The 22,526-nt window shown below is 37.8% G+C and overlaps 2 protein-coding genes and 1 pseudogene across 5 annotated transcripts; all 3 read right to left on the bottom strand.

Moving 5' to 3' along the window:
* Nucleotides 1–2,599: 2,599 nt before the first annotated feature.
* On the bottom strand, nt 2,600–4,445 carry LOC102718320. Its single transcript, XM_006664031.3, has 2 exons — nt 4,159–4,445; nt 2,600–3,037 (listed from the first exon to the last, which is right to left on the bottom strand). The coding sequence occupies exons 1-2, from the start codon at nt 4,307–4,309 to the stop codon at nt 2,940–2,942; spliced, it is 249 nt and encodes an 82-aa protein (XP_006664094.1). The 5' UTR covers nt 4,310–4,445; the 3' UTR covers nt 2,600–2,939.
* Nucleotides 4,446–5,121: 676 nt separating this feature from the next.
* LOC102718040 (calmodulin-binding protein 60 D-like) lies at nt 5,122–10,045 on the bottom strand. Of its 4 annotated transcripts, none has more exons than XM_040529665.1 (11): nt 9,792–10,045; nt 9,629–9,677; nt 8,194–8,231; nt 7,920–7,977; nt 7,781–7,830; nt 7,042–7,538; nt 6,800–6,963; nt 6,510–6,716; nt 6,110–6,266; nt 5,721–5,829; nt 5,122–5,612 (listed from the first exon to the last, which is right to left on the bottom strand). In XM_040529665.1, exons 1-11 carry the CDS (start codon nt 9,947–9,949, stop codon nt 5,531–5,533), a joined length of 1,569 nt encoding a protein of 522 aa, XP_040385599.1. In that variant the 5' UTR covers nt 9,950–10,045; the 3' UTR covers nt 5,122–5,530. The 4 variants fall into 4 exon arrangements, with proteins under 4 accessions (XP_040385599.1, XP_040385598.1, XP_015698852.1 ...); XM_040529664.1 differs by lacking the exon at nt 5,721–5,829 and adding an exon at nt 5,864–5,971 and having other exon boundaries at nt 5,124–5,612; XM_015843366.2 differs by lacking the exon at nt 5,721–5,829 and adding an exon at nt 5,864–5,962 and having other exon boundaries at nt 5,125–5,681.
* A 3,432-nt stretch (nt 10,046–13,477) lies between these two features.
* Nucleotides 13,478–17,360, bottom strand: LOC102704666 (annotated as a pseudogene).
* Between the last annotated feature and the right edge of the window lie 5,166 nt (nt 17,361–22,526).

Here is a 22,526-nt window from a genome sequence, read left to right as displayed (position 1 = left end):
ATCGATTATGGTGATCCAAAGTCACAGAAATCTGCAGCATGGATAAGGTTGATTTCCACTCACATCATTTGTCTGGCTATAAGGGTTAGGTTGTGCAAGAGAAACGTTGCTGACCAGCTTGTCGAGCGTACGCACTGGTGATGTGTGTACACCTGACGATTATTTGTAGGGGAAGCTGAGCAATTCTAATACTAAGACATTTATATATCCTCCGTATTAAGCGGGCTATAAGATTTAACACATCATATCCGTGTTTACGTGGAGAAGGATGATATGAGAGCGAAAAAAAGTGGGCTAGCAAGTTGTCGCAGGGTGAGACATATATTAATATTGTAGTACGAATCTATAGCCAATTATTGATCAACTATTGATCGTTATGGATGACGTGCCAATTTTTAGAGGTACTAGTTGACTATACTATTAATTTTGCTGATAAAAAAATTAGTATAGATACTACTCTTGCAAAACAAAATTAAATTTAATGTTACTCATATTTCATTAGGTTTCATTATATGTCAACTACTGTGTAGAAACTGAGTGTAGAAACTGAGTCAGCGATATTAAACCTACGGTTCCCTCACCATGGACTATCAATGTCTTAGGACTTGGGGTGAGCGAGCAGGTGTCGAAACAACCTAACGTCCGCTAGCGTGGTGCAATATAGGGCTCACATGGATATGTTTGTGAGAGGTAGGAGCACCTCAAACCATATTTAATGTCCGGCACGTGCGGTGCTATACTTAACATGTTCCTAGCTGGATCTATATTTTATTAGAAATTTAATTAACAAATTGTTCTCCCTAATGACCATATGCATAAATGCATAATGGCCCATTTAAATCCAATGATGGATTTTTGATTTAAGAGGGCATGCTTCCTAAATTCTTAAACAATGTGTTTTGTAAAAATTTTCTGCATTTAATTTTTTCACTTTATAATAATTAATTTGGCTGTTTATACCTTAAGAAATAGATATTTTTACGATCTCAGCTATCTCAAGCAAATATCAAGATCGAAGAGTCACCCCTTGTTGTCATAATTTCGTTTCCCTGTAGAGAAACACCGTCACCATGCATTCCTCCAGTAAGAGGAAGCCTCTTGAAGCCATTCTAATATATTTATTTCTCCAGTGCCAAATTTCAGTCTGCAATTCTATGGATGACAAATTTCCTTGCAACTACAGGTTTTTCAGATGGATGCGCATTACAATTGATGAGGAAGCATAGGGTACCAACACAAAGATATGGGAGTTGAGGCAGCTATATCCAGGGTTTGACTCACCGTGTAGACGGTTTGACTCACCGTGTATGCCGCCCCTGCCGCGGCAGCGCGGTTAGTGCATATACCATAAAAACCGTGATGAATTTCAAAATAAAAAAAATCTTTGCGATAATCGTGGTTATCGCACGGTTTTAAGCAGTTACCGTGCGGTTTGGCACGATAACCGCGGCTAGTGCTTGCCGGAACAACGTATGAGAACGACGGAAACCATGGCTTCCCACGTGGTTTTCACGACCGAAACCGCGGTTACCGTGAGAAAACCGCAGAGAAAAGATTTAAAAACAAGAAAATATGTGAAATGTCAAATGCAAGAAAAACTTTAAAATCTGAAAAAAAAATACATGAAAAATAGAAAAAATATTTTGTGACTATATTGTGACATTTAGGATGTCATAGCGAAAAGAAGAAAATTTTGACATAACATTTTCTAAATTCTTAACATTACAACATACAAACATACAATGTCATATCACCCTTCACCAAATAATTCACATCAATAACAAGTAATAAATTCATTTTGATTGCTACGTCACAACTATATCTACTGCCCATTATTACAAACAAACATATTATGTTCTAACATACACATATAATTTTCCTCCATATATATTTTCCCTATATCTATCGTTGTATATTTGTATAACATATGTCTAGTGTAAACTAATAATGACTCAACAACAAAATATTCTTTATCATCTTCTTACGAAATATTATTTGTAATAGGCTATTTTTATTTTTTTCCCCGAAATTTTTGATTATGATTTTTAATTACAATACACTTTTTCATGAATTTCTTTAACAAAACTATATTATATATTAACCTATACAACATATATTTTTTTCATTAAATTTCCTCAAATTTAAACTCAAAACCACGAGATATCCCATACTCTCGTGGAGGCCCCGGTTACTGCAGTAACCGCGGTAAAGAGAACCCTGGCTATATCTCATGGATAGCAACACGCCAACACTGATTAGTATTCAGACTAGTTTAATCTGTAGAAACTATGAACATCGCAGGAAGAGGATAACTAAGTCAGATCTTTTGGGCAACCCGAAGAAGGCTAGTAAATTTAGACACTACACAAACAGGTATACCGCATGAAAATACTACACTCTGTTAGTTTTGTGTTGATCTTGAAACAACCAGACTGGTTTGATCCAGGCAAGAACAGAAAAGAGTTCTTGGAGGATCACAAGCTAAGCAGCCATGCATCACAAGTTGTATGTCTTCACTGAACCAACGGCTAAGTTCACCTCGTGACATAACTGCATCTTTGCAGTAGGCATACATAAGTCAATCACTCTCAGGCCATAAACATGCACAAGATATATAGCCACCCACAGTAAGCAACTAAGCGATGCATGGATATATCAAATTGAATACAAATTACAAAGGTTATTGGCTCTAGAATTGTCCTCTGAGAAATATCAGGTGTCTGTCGATGATCTCCTTACAGGATAGCATAGAACAGTGTAGAATGTAAAGAGAGCTGCATTCGACAAAATTTCAGGCCACATATTACATTCAACACATGATTTTCTACAACTGAAATATGAAGATCAAAGATAGTCTGCTTATTTCAGAACGGATTGAATACTCAGATCATCAAAACTGTCTGCTGAGGTTTTGCAAATCTGAGGTAGGGTTTACTATTTCATTCTTTCGATGAAGATGACTGTCCAGAAGAAAGTCTCTCTGACCTCGCCTTGTTAGCTCTTTCCATGTAATCTTGGTGAGATTGATGCTTTGAACCTGCAGTATATGGAACAGTAAAAAGTAAGAGACGGCATGAAACCAGCGGGCTAATGTAATGACAAATGTAAGCCTCCAAAATGTTGTTAATTTAGGATTGCAGTACAAAAGCCTTGAGCACTACTCCCTCCATCCTAAATATTTGACGCCGTTGACTTTTTTTATATACGTTTGACCGTTCGTCTTATTCAAAAAGTTTACATAATTATTAATTATTTTTATATCATTTTATGTATTGTTAAATATATTTTTATGCATATATATAGCTTTACATAATTGACAAAATTTTTGAATAAGACGAATAATCAAATGCGCATAAAAAGTCAACGGCGTCAAACATTTTAGGATTGAGATAGTATTTCTCATCACGTACAGATGCATATGCCTTTTTAGTACTAAGCCGTCAAATGAAGCTAAAGAAATTAAAATTTTCACAGCTCATATAATATTATGCATATCAATCAACTGATGACCACAATTATCCAGTAATAGTAAATTTTCACATTCTATCGACTTCCAACATTGTTTATCTCAGCTCAGCTCACATCTTTTCGCACAGATCATGAAAATCTGATAACGCTGTGACCACAAGAGAAGCTAGGTCTAATAGTGCTGGCACTGAAGCAAACAAAATTGTCACAAGTTGCACTACCGGCCTGATCTATGCTTACAATGCCTGCATTTTTTTTTTCCAAACTTGGCACACGAGAACTAAATCTCATAGCAATTTCATTTCATATGCTCCAAGTAATCCCAAATTTGAACCCATTTCCATCCAAGGGTCTAAAGAATTCAAAAGGAGAACATAGAGCAAAATCCCATGGAAACTCATGTGAACCATTCTGCCATGTTCCCCTAAATGCCAGGTGCCATTACCTACTATACCACAAGTCCAATAAACCCTACTACTACTACTATTACTACTACTACCTCGCTACTGAAGTCAACATCCTCAACACGAACTGGTTCTCCATATGCAATTCGGGATCGTATCTGGAAGTGGATGGAAATCGAGCAACTCCTTCCAATTCGAATAAAACTGCGATAACAATGAGGAGGAAGAGGAGGAGGAGGAAGAGAGGAGTGGCTTGTGCGCGGGAGGAAGAAGTGGCGGGTGGTACCTTGGTTCATGAGGTACCAGGGGACGCCGAAGATGGCGGCGAAGATGGCGATGCCGGCGACGACGTGCTTCTTCTCGCCGCTGTACAGGTAGTGCTCGACCCGCGCGCGGAACCCGCCCGCGCCGGCGCTGCTGGTGGCCCCGCCCCCCATCGCCCGCAGCTGCCCCGGCTTGGCGTCGCCTAGCTGTGGCCTATGCGCCCGTTGCCGGCGACCCGCCGCCGCCGTGAGACTTGAGAGGAAAGGGCCGCTGGCGCTGGCTAGGGTTTGGTGTTGGGCCGGGCGTGGGTGCTTGGGAAAGTGGGCCTTGTGGGCTCACGTGGAGCACTATATTTTTAGGCCTATACCCATCTTATTCTGGACTTTTTCTTGTTTCTTTTTTTAATTTTAGAACTAAAATAGTCAACAACTTATGTCTAGAGATGCATCTTCTGACCACCACACAATATGATGTGGCTGTAGATCTGAAAATAAGTTTTGAAGTGGTTTGATTTTATAAATAAAAAATAAAATGGTGCAGAAAACAATAAAATTCCCTTGTTCTGGCAAGCATTGTACCAGGTAGCTTGGACAAAAATCATACTAATTCATAAGACTATGGAGCTAACCTATTGCTCTCTGTTATCTAGGATGAGATTTGATCCATTTTAGAACTACAAATCTACCTCCTCCGTCCCTAAATATTTGACGCCGTTAATTTTTTATATACGTTTAACTATTCGTCTTATTAAAAAAATTTGTCAGATATGTAAAGCAATATATATGCATAAAAATATATTTAACAATACACGAAATGATATAAAAATAATTAATAATTAAGTAATTTTTTTGAATAGGATGAACGGTCAAACAGATCAACGGTATCAAATATTTAGGGATGGAGTATATAAATTCATATTCGTAGTTTTAGGATAAGTCAAATCTCATCCTAGTTAACTACAATTCGAGACAGGGTGGGTGATACTTTAGCTCATACTCTTAGGATGGGTCAAATCCTATCATAAGTAGCTGCATTTTGAGACGGAGAGAGTGGCACAACATTAATATAGACCCATGATGCTATTGCAAATTTGCAAGAAGATACAGTCAAATTAAAGAATAAAGACCATATTTATACATATAAATGACCTTCGCTAAAATTACATCAGACCTTTCTTATCTTTTGTGCCGCAGACGGACACCTACATGGTTATTACAGCTATACACTACATCAATGTTCAATAATGACGCACCATGGGTAGAGACAGTACACAACCTAAATCAGAACTGCATCCTGCAAATCTGTACACTACACTGACGAGAGACCTGACAACAGAGCAGTGCAGCAATCCAGAACTGAACTGTCACTCTGTCAGCTGTTACTAACAGTTGCTGTTATGCCCTGATCCTGGAAATGGAAGTCTGCTTGGGTCCTGTCCGTGTTGATAAACATGAGATTGCGGCGCCGCCATCCATCCTGCAGGAGGCATGCTTTCATTGAGGAGTTCATCTAGTTGCCAATCAGGAAGCAGCATAGTTTCTTGATCTGTAAAAGTTTGGACTTTTAGATGTCATATCACCGTACCAAAGCGTCTCAGGATGAAAAGATAAGTGTTCCAATGAGAGGGACTCCTTCTGAGCATTCTTAATATTTAGCTCCATGCTGAGAGTAAATTCACACATCCAAGCAAACCCTAAGAGAAGGAAAACTGTGGAATCAGTAAGTACCTCGATAATCATGTGTGCTCACATCATTATAATTAGAGGTGCTGCAGTCACAGCTTGGATTCGGGTAAAACGTCTGACCATTGCACACGGTTTCAGCTGCTACATTTCCTTGAAATAAGACATTCCAGCATCAGGCTATATTGTGTCATTGTGTGGTGAGGAAGATAAGAGCATTCAAAGAGACTATTGTGGAAGACTGAAAACAGCCAGGTTTCCACTAGACCAGTACAGCAAGTCCTTACTAACCTTGATGACGCATCTCATGATCATAATGGTTTAATGGGCCTGCAACAGTTGCTGGAGTTGTAATGACCAGTTCAGGAATGTTGTTTTTCAACACATAATCAGATGAAGTGTCCTCCAATTTAGCATGGGCATTGTCTTTCAGTTTATTCACTATAATCTGCGTAGGAACAACATGTTTTTTTCTCCAATCATCTGATAGAGGCAACATAAAACACTGAAGGAAAATAGTTTATAATGGATAGAGGAAAACAAAATCCATATTCTGTTACAATGAATATTATATGCAGGCTATGTGTATATATGTGTGTAATCAAATCGCTATCCATTGTCAGGCAATATTATCTGCAACTACAAGTCTACAACCATATGCTGGCAGAAAGATGTTGGGTTCAGCATGTACCTTTTGGGCTGGATCAAAATTGTCATAGATGACATAATCATAACCAAATACTGCTCCAACAAGTTGATGCACACAGTTGAAGAAAAGTGTCACATTTTCTTCTTCACTTCGATATGCTTTCAGCTCAAGCTGGTCCCTGAGACAGCACCCCTTGGCATGCCGAACCATTTTATCCCATGAGTTTGTTTTCTTGTTCATCTGGAGAACCTGCATAGGAACAAATGTTTTTCCATGAATCTTGATGACAACAGTACAATGGCTGCAAACATAATGCATCAAATGTGTTTTACTTCTTCACGGAGCTTCTTGTCATTTGTGTTCAAAGCCTTCAAGAAATCACGCACTGTGAAGATTTTAGCATTCTTAAGCCTCTTGTGGTAACTTCCATCTTTGGATATTTCCTCCAAGCGAAACACTTCATCATCCAACTTTGGGGGATACCTTTTCTCGTTTGCTGCAAAAGAACAAATAACAAATGTGCCCAAACAAAAAAACAGCTGACTAAGAAGTTAAACCAACAAAGAACAAGCACCTTCATTTCTGCGATCCAATACGGTAACTGGCTTCATGACAGCTTCCTGAACTCGAATACCAATGTTTTCACTCTTAGGTACTCTTGCCCCCATGATGAACATCCGACTGCGAGTCCTGGAAGATCCTTCTTTGAAACGGATCTTGCTCAAACAGTTTTCTCCATTTTTCAACCATATACAGCAATCACCGCCCAACACGAATCCTTGCCCATTCCGACCTTGCACTATGTGGCTGTTGAACTGCTCTTCAGTCCAGCTCACCCGTCCATCATTGGAGAAATCACCCCGGAGAATTACGATCTCAACTTTCACCTTGGAAAGTGGGCCATCTGTGACCATGTTGTCACCTTCAAAGATACCTATTCTGATAGCTTCATTGCTCTCAGCTGTTATGTCCTTCTCAGTGTAAATAGGAGTCTTCAGACTATTCAAGAAACGAAGCTGAACATTTGTGTTTGATCCAGTGGCAGTGGTCTGCTCCTGGTTTGGCTCCAGTCTGAAAAAAAGAATGGATTACAATATGATAAAAGCCGACAATGTAATATTAATTAATTGACATTTTACCGATTTTAACACGCACGTACTTCGTTGTTTATCAGAGCAACTTTAAATACATATTATGCACTATGGTAAAGGGAACTTAACAATAAGGCAAATGGGTAATGAATACCTAACATTTCACTGAGAGAACCAAAAAGGAAAGAATCTATGAACGATGTGAGCTTGTAAATCTTTTACCCTGGGTGTATATCAGCATGACGATTGGAATACAGAAGCTTCAGTTGTTTCTGACAGTAGAAAACAACAACAAAAAACAAAGACTATCAAATGAGAATGAAAATGGTAAAAGACTGATTTGGAGGGCAATGAATCTAACCACTTCATGGCTGATATCCTCTATTTGCTCCTGCATTTTATCCAATTTTTCCAATTTTCTGAGAAAAAAAGGACGCAAAGGTGAGATTTCCTTTTTGTTCATTAAAATACGACATGCAGAACTTGCATATTTTCACGAGACGAATAAAAAGGCTATCCACGCTTGTTATTGTACAAAAGGCCTGGTACCCACCTCCTCACAAAAAAGGCATATTGATAGAAGAGAAATACAATGATAAAATAATAAGAAAACTATTGCACAAGAAAATTCTTACCTAATAATAACACCCTGAACATTATGAAGTTTCTGAACCTACGAAGCACAGTAAGGTCGTTTAGAATCAACATGAAAGAACAAAGGGAAATATATAAAAGACAAAAAATTACCCACTGTCAAAGTACAATAGTTTCATTAAATCTTTTGCTTGCTGAATCAAGATCATACAAAGCAACCTTTTGACAGTCAGGTAAAATCAGTAAGATGAAAGGGGTTCCAAATCTACCACAAACAGATACAGTTATAAAACATCGGTCACTAAGTTAGTTGTTAGTTTGCCAATAAACAGATGAAATTATGTGTTTTTATCTTTTTGGGGTGATTGTTTGGGTGTTTCATGGAAAAAACCAAACGATATATTTGTAAATGAAAAATAATTTATCTATAAAAATTTTATAAACGTATTCTTGACGATCTAAACGTCAAGGCTAAAAAATAGACTTCTGTAAAAAAAAAAGCCCCAAAATCATCTCCAACGCCAAATTTAAGGTTAAAAATTTAAATTTTGGCTTAAAAGCATAAGCAAAACGATAGGGTGAAATCGGTGTGAAAATATTGCAATATTTAACTATGGCTTTGTGCATCCTAAGATGCAGCGGCCGGCTTAGAGCATCCCCAACAGCTCATCTATCCCATCCTCTATCCTGAAAATAGAGGATGCAGACTACAAATTAAGCTTTAACAGAACGACTATCCTATCATCTATTTTTAGATGTCGTCTATATTAGGATTAGGAGAAAGAACCTTTATATTTGGATGATCTCTCTCCATACTCTAAAGAGATATAAAGGATGTCATATATGGATGATCTAGTGGAGTACATAAAGATATAAAAGATGAAACTAGTTTAAATGATCATCCAAATGAAGATATGGACGACTAAATTTAGATGAACTGTTGGGGATGCTCTTACCCATTATCTCTGAAAGTCTGAAAGAAAAGCTTGGGAATCAGGATGCACAAAAGAAGGCATTTTGGAAGAAACAAAGGTGGTGTTTAGTTGCCAAAATTGAATGGTAAAAACATCACATCGAACGTTTGACCGAATGTCGGAATGAGTTTCGGACACGAACGAAAAAACGAATTTCACGGCTAGCCTAGAAACCGCGAGACGAATCATTTGAGCCTAATTAATCCGTCATTAGCACATGTTGGTTACTGTAGCACTTATGGCTAATCATGGACTAATTAGGCTCAAAAGATTCGTCTCGAGATTTCTTCCATAACTGTGCAATTAGTTTTTTGGTTCATCTATTTAATGTTTTATTTAGATGTCTAAAAATTTGATATGATGTTTTTGAAAAAAAAAATTGAGAACTAAACAAGGCCAAAGAGCATGCATGTTTCTTTTATGGCCACAAACAAAATCTGGATGGGGTAAAAGGCCCAATCATATGAAGCAGGGGCAGGGATGGGCTGATCCGGTTGCTCACCATGCGGCCAATCTTGGAGATGTTCTGCACCATTGTTACCCTCTCGCTCCTGCACACACACACCCAAAGAGAAAGAGAAAGAGAAAGAGAGAAACGAAAATCATATGGACGGGGATTAGCGAACCAAGAAGAAAAAAAAGGGGGATCGCAGCAAGAACCGCACATCCGCAGCAGGAAGAGCAACACGAGCACGATCTTGCGCAGCATCCGCGTCGCCGGCGACGGCGGCGCCGTCCCCACGGCGGCGGAGCCGGGGAGCGTCACCCGGAGGCGCTTCTCCGACCCCCTCCTCACCAGCAGCAGCTCCCTCTTCGGCGCCATCCCCCGCCTCTCTCGTTCTTGGATTGCTCTCTCTCTCTCTCTCTCTCTCTCTCTCTCTCTCTCTCTCTCGTTCTTGGATTGCTGCGCTCAGCTCGAGCTCATCATCCTGGATTTATAGGTTGGTGGGCGAGCTGAGCTGAGCTGGAGCTGGACGACGGCGACCACCACCACCACCACCGGAGGTCAAGCCAAAGTCAAGTACGCAAGCAAGCGCTGCACTTTCTCGGCCGGCGAAAGCGAGATGGAGGCCGAAAGCTCCCCAAAAACCCAGAGCATCCATCGGCTGTGGGCTGTGCCCTCCCTCCACCACGCCCACGCGGGGCTTGGGGATGGATGTTTCACACCGAAACTCCCACTTGTTCCTCCTGCGCGAGGAGTTTCGCGGGAGCAAGGTGCAAAATCTTCTTCCCTAGAGGCTAGAGCCCAACCTGGCTTTGGTTTCTTCTTCTTTTCTTGTGCCATTGGAACGCGGACATGCTCAACACCCACACGAATTTTATTCGAATCTTCTAGGCCCTCTTCGTTTTACATGAATTTATAAGAATTTTAAAAAAAACAGTGTAATTCCTAAGGCCCTTAAGAAATTTTGATATGGACTTTTCATAAAAAAAATATATCATTTGGTGATTTGAGAAACATGTCCATGATAAACGAATAAATAACCTCACATGTCAACAGAATTAAATTCTACCGGTCATTACAGCTTATCGACTGATAAAAAATAATTTATTGCTAAACTTTATATATATATATATATATATATATATATATATATATATATATATATATATGCTCTTATATACTTTGAAAGTAAGCCTATGTTAAGCTAATGCAGATATATCTAGGGTATACAAAATCATTTGAACGTGAAAATGCAACCCCCCAGTGAGTTAACAAAATTTGCGAGTGTCGAGCATATTACATAAAAAACTAATTAAAGGTTTTTTTCCTTTGGATTTCAGGAACTTCAAGGATTTGTGGAGGATTGAAATCATTGGAAAAATTTTCATTGATGTTCTTCGGATTAAAGAAATGGACTATTCAAAAATTCCTATGGATTAGCTTCCTATACCCCCACATTCCATGAGAAAATAAATATCAACTCATACTTGATGTTTTTATTTTGAGCTTTTTTACCGTCCTTGAAAAAGTATATCAACATTTTTTTTATATAAAAAGTATAATACCTTAAGCTATATTAGCTATATATCTTGAGATACCAAAAATTTATACTACTTATCATGATAAAAAAAACTCTTTTATTTTACTTTGAAGATTCCAATGCACTCCCTTGCTTTCTCTATCTAGTTTCTCACTCTAGGGTATTTTTGTATAAGCCATCCAAAAGGCACCAATTGTAGTATTTCTGTTTTTTTGAACAGGATTCTATATGACATCTTATTCCTGTATTTTCCTTGTTCCTATATTTTTAGAGTCTCGTGTGCCAAACAAACCCTACATTTTGTAAAATGCTGGTGGTTGGTTTCGAGCTAAAAAAAACCTGAGCGATCTATTGTGAAACCAATATATTTAAAAAAAAGAAATGTTTTAGAAAATTGAAAATTGGAATAAAAATATAGAAAGCACTAAAGTTTATTGAAAAATTGTAAATTTGCATAATAAATGTAAGAAAATTCAGAAAAATGAAGGGAAAGAGAATGGGAAAATGGCACGACCTTTGCGATAGTTTGGAAAAGATAGTTCATGGAAAGCACGACACCATGTAATCTGAAATCTTAAAGTTCATAGAACACAATGTTATAGTGTCCGCGACATCGACGACATAATAATAAAGTAGTGTAATGGGCATTCAACCCATTCAACTTTTTCTTTTTGATTTTACTATTTGCTTCAAGTGTCAATTTTTTTGTTGCTACATAAGTATGACCATGATCATACCGTTTTTGTGATTTTTTTTGAGAACTTTTAAAACTTCCTTTTCACTCTAATTTGAAGTTTGAACTCTACTAAATTCTTCCTCGAATTCGAGATTCAAATCAGTGGAAACCATGAATACTCGACTCTATTTCATCGCATTTGTAAACCTCAGATATAACCCTACTTAATATTAGCATTTTTTTTTTGTTTTTGAAGTAAAAACCAGAATGAATTCCATTATTAAAAAATAGCATTTTCTCTTTTCCTAAAAGAGGTACCTACACCATCAATGCCTGGTGTACGTTGCTCGTGCTGAATGGGTTCAGATTAAAATTATTTATTTTTCAATTTTGCTTTCACCTTTTTAGTTTTTTCTCCCTCATGCTTATATCAGCAACCAAACATCACACTTCTAGGTATGTGTAGACAGAAAAAATCACCATAAGTTTTCCTTCACACGAGCACATGTTTTTCTTAGGCTCATAAATGAGAACATAAACCAAGAGCTTTACTCTCATCCTTCCAATGTATTCATCTTTTTATTCTTCTGTTTCTTGATGGGGTATATATACCAAGAGATTTGCTTAGGTCCAACAAAAAACGCCTCGAGGTATTAGTACCTCGCGGTACCAAATTATTTTTTATCATTACATCTAACAGTGCACATCCTATTTAGCTAGATCCAATGATAGAAAACAATTTAGTACCTCGAGGTACTTTTTGTTGGACCGAAGCAAATCTAATATGCCAAACACAATCGCCTCCTGGTAGAACCAAGCTTTGTGTTTAGAGCAAAAGAATAGCTCAGAAATCCAACATGAATTTACCTTTTGTGGGTGATACATGGGTTGGCTCATGATGGTTTACAATGCTAATTACATGGTGGTGTGCATGTTAATATGATCCATCGACTAGCTATATATACACATACACACCCCACAAAGAACAGAAAACTGAATTGTGTTCTTGGGGGAAATGCAGAGCAAATTTCGTTTCGAAACACTATCAACCAAGATTCGAGAAAACCGTGTGCCCAAGACTGATTTTACATTTGCTTGCTAAGCCGTGTTTTGTTAGCTTTATTACTACCACCTGATGAGGTATCGATCTCTGAAACGATCAGCTTGGTAGGAACTGCGAAATGTTTACTGAAAATACAGCGAAACAGTCGGTGGTGTTTCAGGGTAAGATCCCTACATCTTCCAGCGATGTTCATCTTCTGCCTCTATCTCTCCCTCGCAAATAAACAATCGATCAAAACTCAGACGATAACACGATTAAATTAACTTGACCTGCCCGTCGTTGCTCGCTCATCCTGAGCGTGTTTGTTTCAGAACGCGTTCAGTTCTTGGTCTCGACGCGTCTCTGGATCGCGAAAGGGACAGACAGGAACACGTCGAAGCAGATTGGATGTTTCTCTGCGTTTCTGACCTCGATCAGCAGCAGAAAACAACACGCAAATTCCATGGACCGTGCAGTCAAACAGGATCAAGCCGTATTTTTGCCATTTTAACAAGAGTCCATGGGTGAGTAGTATTCTGATTGAAGAAGTTCAGAGAACGATCCTGACAGAATTAGTGAATCTTGTTCAGTAAATAACACTCAGTATTTATTACCGAATTTGCACAGCATTTGAATCAACATGGATGCAATACCTTTGTTAATGGTCCAGTAAACAGTACAGTGATAATGTCATTATTCACTGATAAACAAATAAAAAATAAGAAATTTGTTTCAGTTCAACAAAAAGTACCTCGAACTACCGGTACCTCACGGTGCTAAATTGTTTTTTATCGTTGGATCTAACCATGTCCATTTTGCTCAGCTAATCCAATGGTGGGAAACGATTTAGTACTGTAAGGTACCGATATCTCGAGATATTTTTTGTTGGACCAGAGCAAATATCAAAAAATAAAGTACAACTTATTGTCTCTATTCACTATCACCAAGTTGAAAGATTAACAAAAGAGGCTCAAAACAAATATTTGATTTAGAAATATGCATCAGAACGAATGTTCAATGTTCTTAGTGAAATCAGTCTTCAGATGGCCCCTGTAGCGTCTCATGGCATTCTTCATCTTTGAAGCTGTTGTGTGTTGAGTACACGGGGGCATCAGCTATCAGAGATATAAAAGATGCATCAAACTGTGGCATCATTTGGTCTTGGTAGAGCTGAGGAACTGAAGCATCTGCAAAGAAAGTTTCAGTGAGTTCATGATTTTTTTTTTGACTTTTGTTTGATTTAATTCCAGGGAACAGAAATGGCCAAGTTGTTCTTTGTCAAATAATTACCATTTTCTGGAAAATGCAGCATATCACAAGCCGGATGATCCATTTTGAAAGATGCTTGCCTCACCACCACTGATCCTGTAATCTCATTTGCAGATGTGTTTGGGCAATGGATTGTCACTGAACCTGAGACGTCATTTGCAGCGGTATTTGCATCAAATTGTTCAGAGCCAGAATCCAGGAGGAAACTGATGTCAAAAGACTCCTGGAAGGTATGATTCAGTTAGGGATATCAGTCAAAAATCCCAAATAATAATGTGAAGTATGTCAATTTTACTGTGAAGGACAAGAAAGTAGGTGAAGTTTTGAGTTTCAATGGAAAGTACATTTTTGAGGCATTGCTTACTTCATTGTTTTCGTTAATGGACGGCAAGCGTCTCACTCGCACAGATCCAATCCTTGCAAATTTGCATTGCATGGGATGACTGCTACAGCTTCCTTCATGATCATCAGCTTCATGGACATTTTTCTCTGCAACAGGTTGAAAGTTTTTATGTCCATGAACCGCTGTAGTCTGTTAAAATGTTAATAACCATTGGTAAAAGCATGAAGAAAATATGGAGTATTAGTCTTTTGAACAATAGTTCCTTCTTGTATGATGTCAGCAAAGTTAGGATCCATGTGCCCTTGAATTTGATCACTAAATTTAGGCTCCTGCATCCATGATTCTTGGAAAACACATTGGTTGATTGGTATGAGCTGGGTCACATTTTCATATGCAGATTTTCTTAATTGTCCCACCTTATCCTGCAAAGGTAAAACCATATGAGAACACCCTGCTTTCAAGTCTAAATGATTGTGTGTTCAGCAAATTCTGAAATACTAGCTTTGATTGCTTGGATGTATAAATTATTGGTTGAAATAAAATCCTTCATGCAAAGTTAATCAAAAGGACTTTGAACATAATCCTTTGCAACCAACAAGATCAGTGGAATACCTGCAGAGTCCTATCAAGTTCACTGAAGGGAATGTACTGGTCACCCTGTTTCACATCAACAATCTGACAGACAGAGTTCAAGAACAGCACAACATTGTTGTTTTCCATGAAGGAGTACAACTGTCTTCCAGGATCACACTTCTTAGCATGCTCAACAATAGTCGTCCAAATTTTATCAGTGGCCTTAATAAGAATCTAAACATAGGGGAAATATGAACAGGTCATCATATAGCAACTGAAACTGAATTGACAAAATATTGCACTCTGAATTATGTTCTTACTTTGCGCAGAGCATGCTCATCCGTATAATACAACCTCAGGAAGTTCTTCACATTTGAAATGCCACTCTTTTTCAATGCCTCATGAAAGACACCATCCTTTGAAATCTTCTTCAGGCGCCACACATCATCATCCAACAATGGAATTTCATGCTTTCTGGAACCTACATTACATATGAGAAAAGATCAATCCAAGTTTTGAAAGAGCAGATGTTAAGGTAAACTTCAAATTTCTAAATTCAGATTACCTTCTCCGCGGCGATCCTTCACAAAACAAGTTTCAGTTATGCCCTCCTGAATACGCTCACCGAGATCATCGATAGCCATTACCCCGAGCCTGAACTTGCCACTCCTCATGAACTTGGAATTATCGACAAAAGTGGCATCATGGATGTGAGCTTCTCCATCTTTCAGGCTAAGTTCCAGCTCTCCTGTCAGCACAGCCCCAACTTTGTCGCGAGGACGAACTATTCGGTTTGTGAACTCTTCTGATGTCCAGCATCCCTGATCATTCTTGTTGAAGTCACCATCAAGAACAACAACCCTGATCTTAGCAGAAAAAAGGCGGTGCGAGCCGGCATCTTGCGGGTCGTCAGCATCCACAGATATCTTGAGAGGCTCTCCATTAACATCACAGATTCCCTTCTTGGTGAAAACCTCATTGCTCAAGCCATTTGTGAACCTAAGCTTGTACCTTGGAGGCTGATTACGTTCAGACAGTGTGTTGCAAATACTTTGTACAACAACAACACATGAAGCCATAAGATTTAGGATAGTTCCAGTTCAATATTCAGTCTTATACAAAACATTCAATATTCAGATAAGTCACACTAATACTACCTAGGATTATGCACGAAGTTTGTAAGTGCTTTTGTCACCTCCTCTGGTATCTGTAAACGAAATGAGTCAAACCTTTGGTGTTAAGGCCTTAAGGGCCAGGTTTTACAACAACAAAACAACTACTAATGCAAGATATAAATATACAGTCTTGTAAAATCCAAGCCTCGAGACCAGTGCCAAATGTTTCACTGTATGCAGACGATGCAGTTTGACTATTCAGGCCTACGGCTCAAGAGACAGCGGTTGTAAACGCACTGCTTCGACTGTTTATTTTAATTTATAACTAAAATTAATCTAAATTTAATCAACATTTGTTTTAACCTCAGTCTTTTTTTGGTTCTACCGGTTCAGTGGCTGAACTCTTAATTTATTTTGATTTCTTAAACACTCTCTCCATATCTCAACACATGACAACATTGACATTTTTAGCACACGTTTATCCATTTCTCTTAAACACATGTAGTAATAAATCTAATCACAACAAAATAAATAATAATTATATAACTTTTCTAAATAAAATAAAACGTAGGTTAAAAAGTCAAGACGTCAACCGATAAAACAAAATACAGAGGAAGCATGACATAAATTAACCATGATGCATGCATGGCAGGGGATGGGATGGGTTACCCGGTTAATGGCGGACTCGAGCGCGGCCTCGAGCGTCCGGACGCAGCTGGCGGCGAGCTCCTGCAGGTGCCTGCATCCCCTGATCTCTCTGCGACCACCCACCGCAACAAGAAACATGGATCGATTCAGAGAGGATCCATCGAAAGAAGAAGAAGAGGAGGGAGGGATTGAGATTCAGCAGCAGCCTCACAGGTCGAAGGACCGGCACCGCTTCTTCAGCACCGCCGCTGCGGCTCCTCCTCCTCCTCCGCCTCCGGCCGCCGCTTGATCGGCGGCATGTCGTCGGTGCTGCTGGGCAAGCTTTGACTAGGATGGTTATCGTCGCCGTCGTAGCTCGAGCCAACGACTGGTTTGGCGAAGAGCAGGAGCAGGAGCTAAGCTGGAGGAAGAAGACGATGGAGGTGTGGATGGCGACACGTACTGGCGCCGTGCGCTCATATATATATAGAGAGAGAGGATACGCGGTGAGAGGAGGAGGAGGTGGCCGCGGTTTTCCATGGCCCACGGTGGTGGTGGTGGTGGTCGTTTGCCGTCAACGGCGAGCTCGATCGAGCTCCAGACTGCTGCTGCTGGACCTAGTCTACAAGTGTCATTTTAATACCTAATATACCATGTCGTTATTATTTTTTTTTTGGTATATCTTCTCTATCCGTGTTATTCGGAATTTTGTATCAAAATATAAATGTATCAACATATAAATTGTACCTAAAATTATTTAGTAATAAATACAACCATATCAAAATGAATAATAAATATTATTATGTATTTTTTAATAAAACACACGTACTTAAAAAATCTCTTAAAATACAAAATAAGTACTACCTCTCTCCCGAAATAAGATCATTTTACAGTTTTTTGATACAATATTTTGACTCTTTGTCTTATTTGAAATTTTTTGCAATTAATATTTTTATTCTTAATAGATTATAAAATATGAATAATACCTTATGCGTGACTAATTTTTTTAAGTTTTTATATAAATTTTTTAAATAAGACGAGTAAAACGTTGGACACGGAAAAACGAAAAATAAAATTATTATGGGACCGGGTAGTATTTGTTGCCAAGATGCCTAAGAAAGTATTAATTATTGTGTACGATTAGGATGGTACCAACTACCAACCTTTTAACTATTGTTTTCTCCCGCTGCAGAATAACGATTAACGATATACTTCCAAATATCGTTTTAACTTTATTCAAAAAATACTTTATTTTTCCTGTACCTTAATTCGTACGTCCGTAAATTCACAAGTTGTATCCCTTCTATACTACGTTAACATTTTGTATTTTCTTTTACTTTCACCATCAGCTTATCAATTTGTTCTAATAATATGGATCTCTTTATTGCATGGAGCGAGTATTAATTTGAGACTTTAGGGCATTTAGAGTATAACAAATTAGTCCAGCATTATGTTATACACTCTGTTCATATAACAGCATAGTTTTAGCTAGTTAAAGACAAGTTAAGTAGAAGATTAAAGGACTAGACTTACCAAACAGAATTATTAAAAAAGTATATAGAAGTATATCACCATTTTGTTTGAGAAATACTGACTAGAAAGTGACTTGAGGTTGAATATATTGCAGGATCGTAAAAGGTCTTTCGCACCTCAAAAACTAATCATTGAAGTGAGGGGGCTCTCTCCTACTTATATTCTAGGTCATTTGCCCCTCCACAATCAACGTGGGACTATTCAACAATCTTTCCCTTTCACATTGGTTCACCACCCCTTCACCGTATCCAGGCTATCATCAGCCCACGGTCCATTAGGTATACAGGCCTCGCATCCCTACAGCCACCCTACGGTTTATCAGGCGTTCACACACTGTGTCCATCGGGTCAGAGATGTTAAACTAGCCAAACTCTGATACCACTTGCAGGATCGTAAAGGACCTTTCCCACCTCAAAAGCTAGCCATTGAGGTGAAGGGCTCTCTCACTTATATTTTAGTTTCTTTGCCCCTCCACAATCAATGTGGGACTATTCAACATATATTTCTTGTAAAGATAAAGTGGCAGATGGTATTTACCAAGACACTGACAATTAGATAGATGGAGACGTTCATCGTTAATCTGAACCTTGCGGACTAGATTTGAGGGGAGTGTTAAATAATGACATGAAATATTGTAATAAACTGGTATTGGTAATGGTATATTTGTCCATAGATTTAATCAAACTAAAAACATTTGATTTAGAATAAAACTAAAAGCACAATTCGAATCACTTGCTCAACTTTTATATATTTCTCCCTATATTGCAGGATTGGTATGTCTGCAAGTAATGATGGAATGCGATTCCTAATCCTACCAGCAAAGTCCCTATTACACGTCTCATCACGCGTCTTTTTTTTTTTTTGACCAATGTGCATGAATGCATATAAAGCGTTTACATATTCTTTGATGATAATTGCATACATACATTATTATCTGTCAGTGCACGTGCTCAATTCTCTCCGTTCCACGTTATAAGACTTTCTGGTATTGGCTAGATTCATACGTGTGCTAATAAATCTAGACACATATACAAAACATATATATTGATACATAGATGAATCCAAGCAAACTCAGAGAGTCTTGTAATATGGAACGGAGGGGTACGTGGTAGCGATGTTCACCACTTGCATGAATTAATGTGTGCCTATTTTTTCTAAATTCATTCATCTCTTTTTTTGTATTTGAAAAATTATTTGAGACCAGACGACACGGTTGCAAGTAAACGACAGAAAATAATTATCGCGGTGTAATGCAATTTTTCCCCCTTCCCCGAATTTGGGGTCATTGCCGTCGTCGTCTGGACCTCCCTCCGTTCTCCATTAACGACATACAACTCCTGTATTTTGACTAAAGTTTACTTTTAAGTTAATGAAAGTTGCTGGGTGATTGTATTTATCGTGTTAAAGACTTCAATAATGCGACATGTTTTTTCAAGTATTTTATTTTATTTTTGAACATTTTTTTTAAAAAAATTTAGAACTAAATTATCCAAAAGCGTATTATGAAATGTGAACATTTTAGCCGGATCAGACCGGGTGGCACGGTAAAAGGTTCGGGTGGTTTTGAAATGGTTTAGTTTTAAAATTAATTAAATAAAAAAAAGTTAAAGACCGATGAAATAATCTCAGTAATATATCTTGAATCATGTCTGTGTACGCTGACGTCATGTGGGCCCCACCGAGGTGACGACACCTTATCCGTGGTGTGGAGGGATGATGAGTGGAACAACAGGCGCCGTTGGATCTGGTGTCAATGGTATCTCCTTCATACACCTCTCTTTCCACTGGGCACCGGCAGCGATCACGAGAAATTTTTAGTTAAATAACGTATTAAAAAATATAATAATTTTTAGTTTAAAATTTTATATGTGTCATTGGCGAGTTAAGAGCCATACTGAAAAATAAATGGGATAAAAAATCCTAAAATTAATTCAAAATTAGGTTTTACCGTTCGAATTTTATTCGCGGCTTATTTGTTATAGGAGAAATGACAGGGCTCATTTTGTTTCATCGACTTGTTTCATTTCTTCCTTTCTGATATTAAACAAAAACTTAGGTGTCTTACAGCCTTTCGACCTAATTGCCAACACCTTGGATGCAATTTGATATTATAACATTACAAAGACTTATAGGTCTGAATTGAGCAAGCAACTCCGAATTTGGTACCTGCGGTATAAGAACCAAGGTGGCTGAGTTGTTTTTTTTTCTTTTCGAAAGACTATCTGATTTTCGTTATAGCTATTTTATGACATAATTAATGAAATTATCTACTATAAAATTGAAATTTTATTTTAAAGATGATCAACTTTTATACATAAATATTTTGCACTATCGAACAATTAATAAAGCGTTCTTACAAAAGACGAAGAATAATCTTGATAAAAGTAACGCATATGTGGTCCCATTCAACTCCTTAGGGACACGGCCAACCACAGACCAGTGTCTTTGATAAAATGCTGCTGGTAGGCCATCTGGCCTGGGGCCTTTGTCGCTCCCAATCGAAACAGATCAGCATGCATCTCCTCCACCATTCTTTCGTCGTAATCGTCATGTTTTGTCGACATTTCTTCGTATTGAAGACCTCTTTTCAGCCTTGCTGATCTGACTATACTCATGAGTAAAAAAATACAAAGTTGAAGTCTAACAAATCCCATTTTTCTTTCTAATAAAATAATCAGAATACTTAACTAACTACTATAGTTGTCTAAGCTAGGGCCTTTTTTTTTCCAAACACATGCAGTGCTATCAATTAATGGAAGTGATATAAGCCAAGGTGTGTGGTTTATTTTAAAACTCTGGGCCGCTTACAGTGCCGACAATCAGGGGTTGTTTAGCTTAATTTAAGCATAAACAAAAGTGGCCTATTAATAATTAAAAAGTAATTTATCGTAAAACTTTTATAACCGTATTCTTCATCTAAAAGAAAATGCAGAAAATAAAATACAATTAAAAAACCCCAAAATTAACTCTAAATTTAAAATTTTAAAATTTAAATTTTAGATTGTAAGCCTAAGCATAAGAGAAAAGACGGCGGACGCGGAAGGACATCAACGTAGGAGAGCGGCGAACTTGAGAGGATGATAGAGTGATGATTAATGTACATCTTTTGTTGTAAATGTAGCATTTGTAATCTATTGTTCTTTATACGCTTGTTACAGAATAGTATGGGAAATTTGCATAGTCAAATTTTGGGCAACAGAGAAGGGATTAGAGAGGACCTATGCACAATAAGATCGTGAACGGAAGTAGTCCAAGGGTTAAGGAAATATGTAGGTGAAAACACAAATTATGTAGAAACTTGAAATTGTTGTATAAAAGTTCCAGAAAAAAATATCAAATAAAGATCCGCACATTGATAAGGTGAGATTAATTAACCATACAAACTTTAAGAACAAACTCAAAAACATATTTGAAAATAACGAAAAGACACTACATGATTTATTTTTCTTTTTTTTTTGTTGCTTGTGTTTTCCACGGTATATTTAGGGTGAGTTAGAAGGTCATGGAAGAAGATGGTGATCATGCAAACGTGATATCTTATAAGTGAATAATTACTAAAGTATTAATTATTGTAAACTTAAAAATAAACTAAATGGTTTTTAGAAACAATTTTTAGGTAGAATTTTTTTTCTAAAAAATATATTGTTTAGTAGCTTTGGATACGTGCTCACAAAAATGACCGAGAGTCTTCACTCTTTCCAGTAGTACCGAATGCACCCTTAGCCAGGAATTGGTGGAAGTGGAAGAGGAGCATGTTTGTTCCTTCTCTCTCCTTTCATTTCTTTTCTCAATTTTTTATCCCTTAGACTTGCTACCGTTTACACATCAGACTTTTAAACTCACTTTCTCAGGGTATTGAAGTTAACAAATGTACATGCTACCAAGATGCAAAACATTTTTGCATATACTTCCCCAGGCTAGGAGGAAGCCTGTGAACAATCTGAACTTTTGTCATCTGCGTGTAAACGGTAGCAAGTCTTTTGGATGTGTAATATTGGGCAAAAGCACAGGACTTGAATTTGACTACCAAGTCTTGAGGATTTCTTTGCTTAGCAAACAAATACTATATGCTTAATGTCTCCTTGAGTTTTCCCACAGGTACATGCATGAGCATAAGAATCATGAAAAGTAGAAAAGGAGTACATGCCAACACAGAATATGTTTTCATCAATCTATGTTGGGCAGCTTTGAAAACTATGCGCTTTCTAGTAATATGAACACCACATAAACATATTTC

This window comes from Oryza brachyantha, chromosome 12, assembly GCF_000231095.2.
Source record: "Oryza brachyantha chromosome 12, ObraRS2, whole genome shotgun sequence".
NCBI classification, from domain to species: domain Eukaryota; kingdom Viridiplantae; phylum Streptophyta; class Magnoliopsida; order Poales; family Poaceae; genus Oryza; species Oryza brachyantha.
Note: the sequence above shows the minus strand (reverse complement) of the source record. Positions and strands in the feature narration are given on the sequence as shown.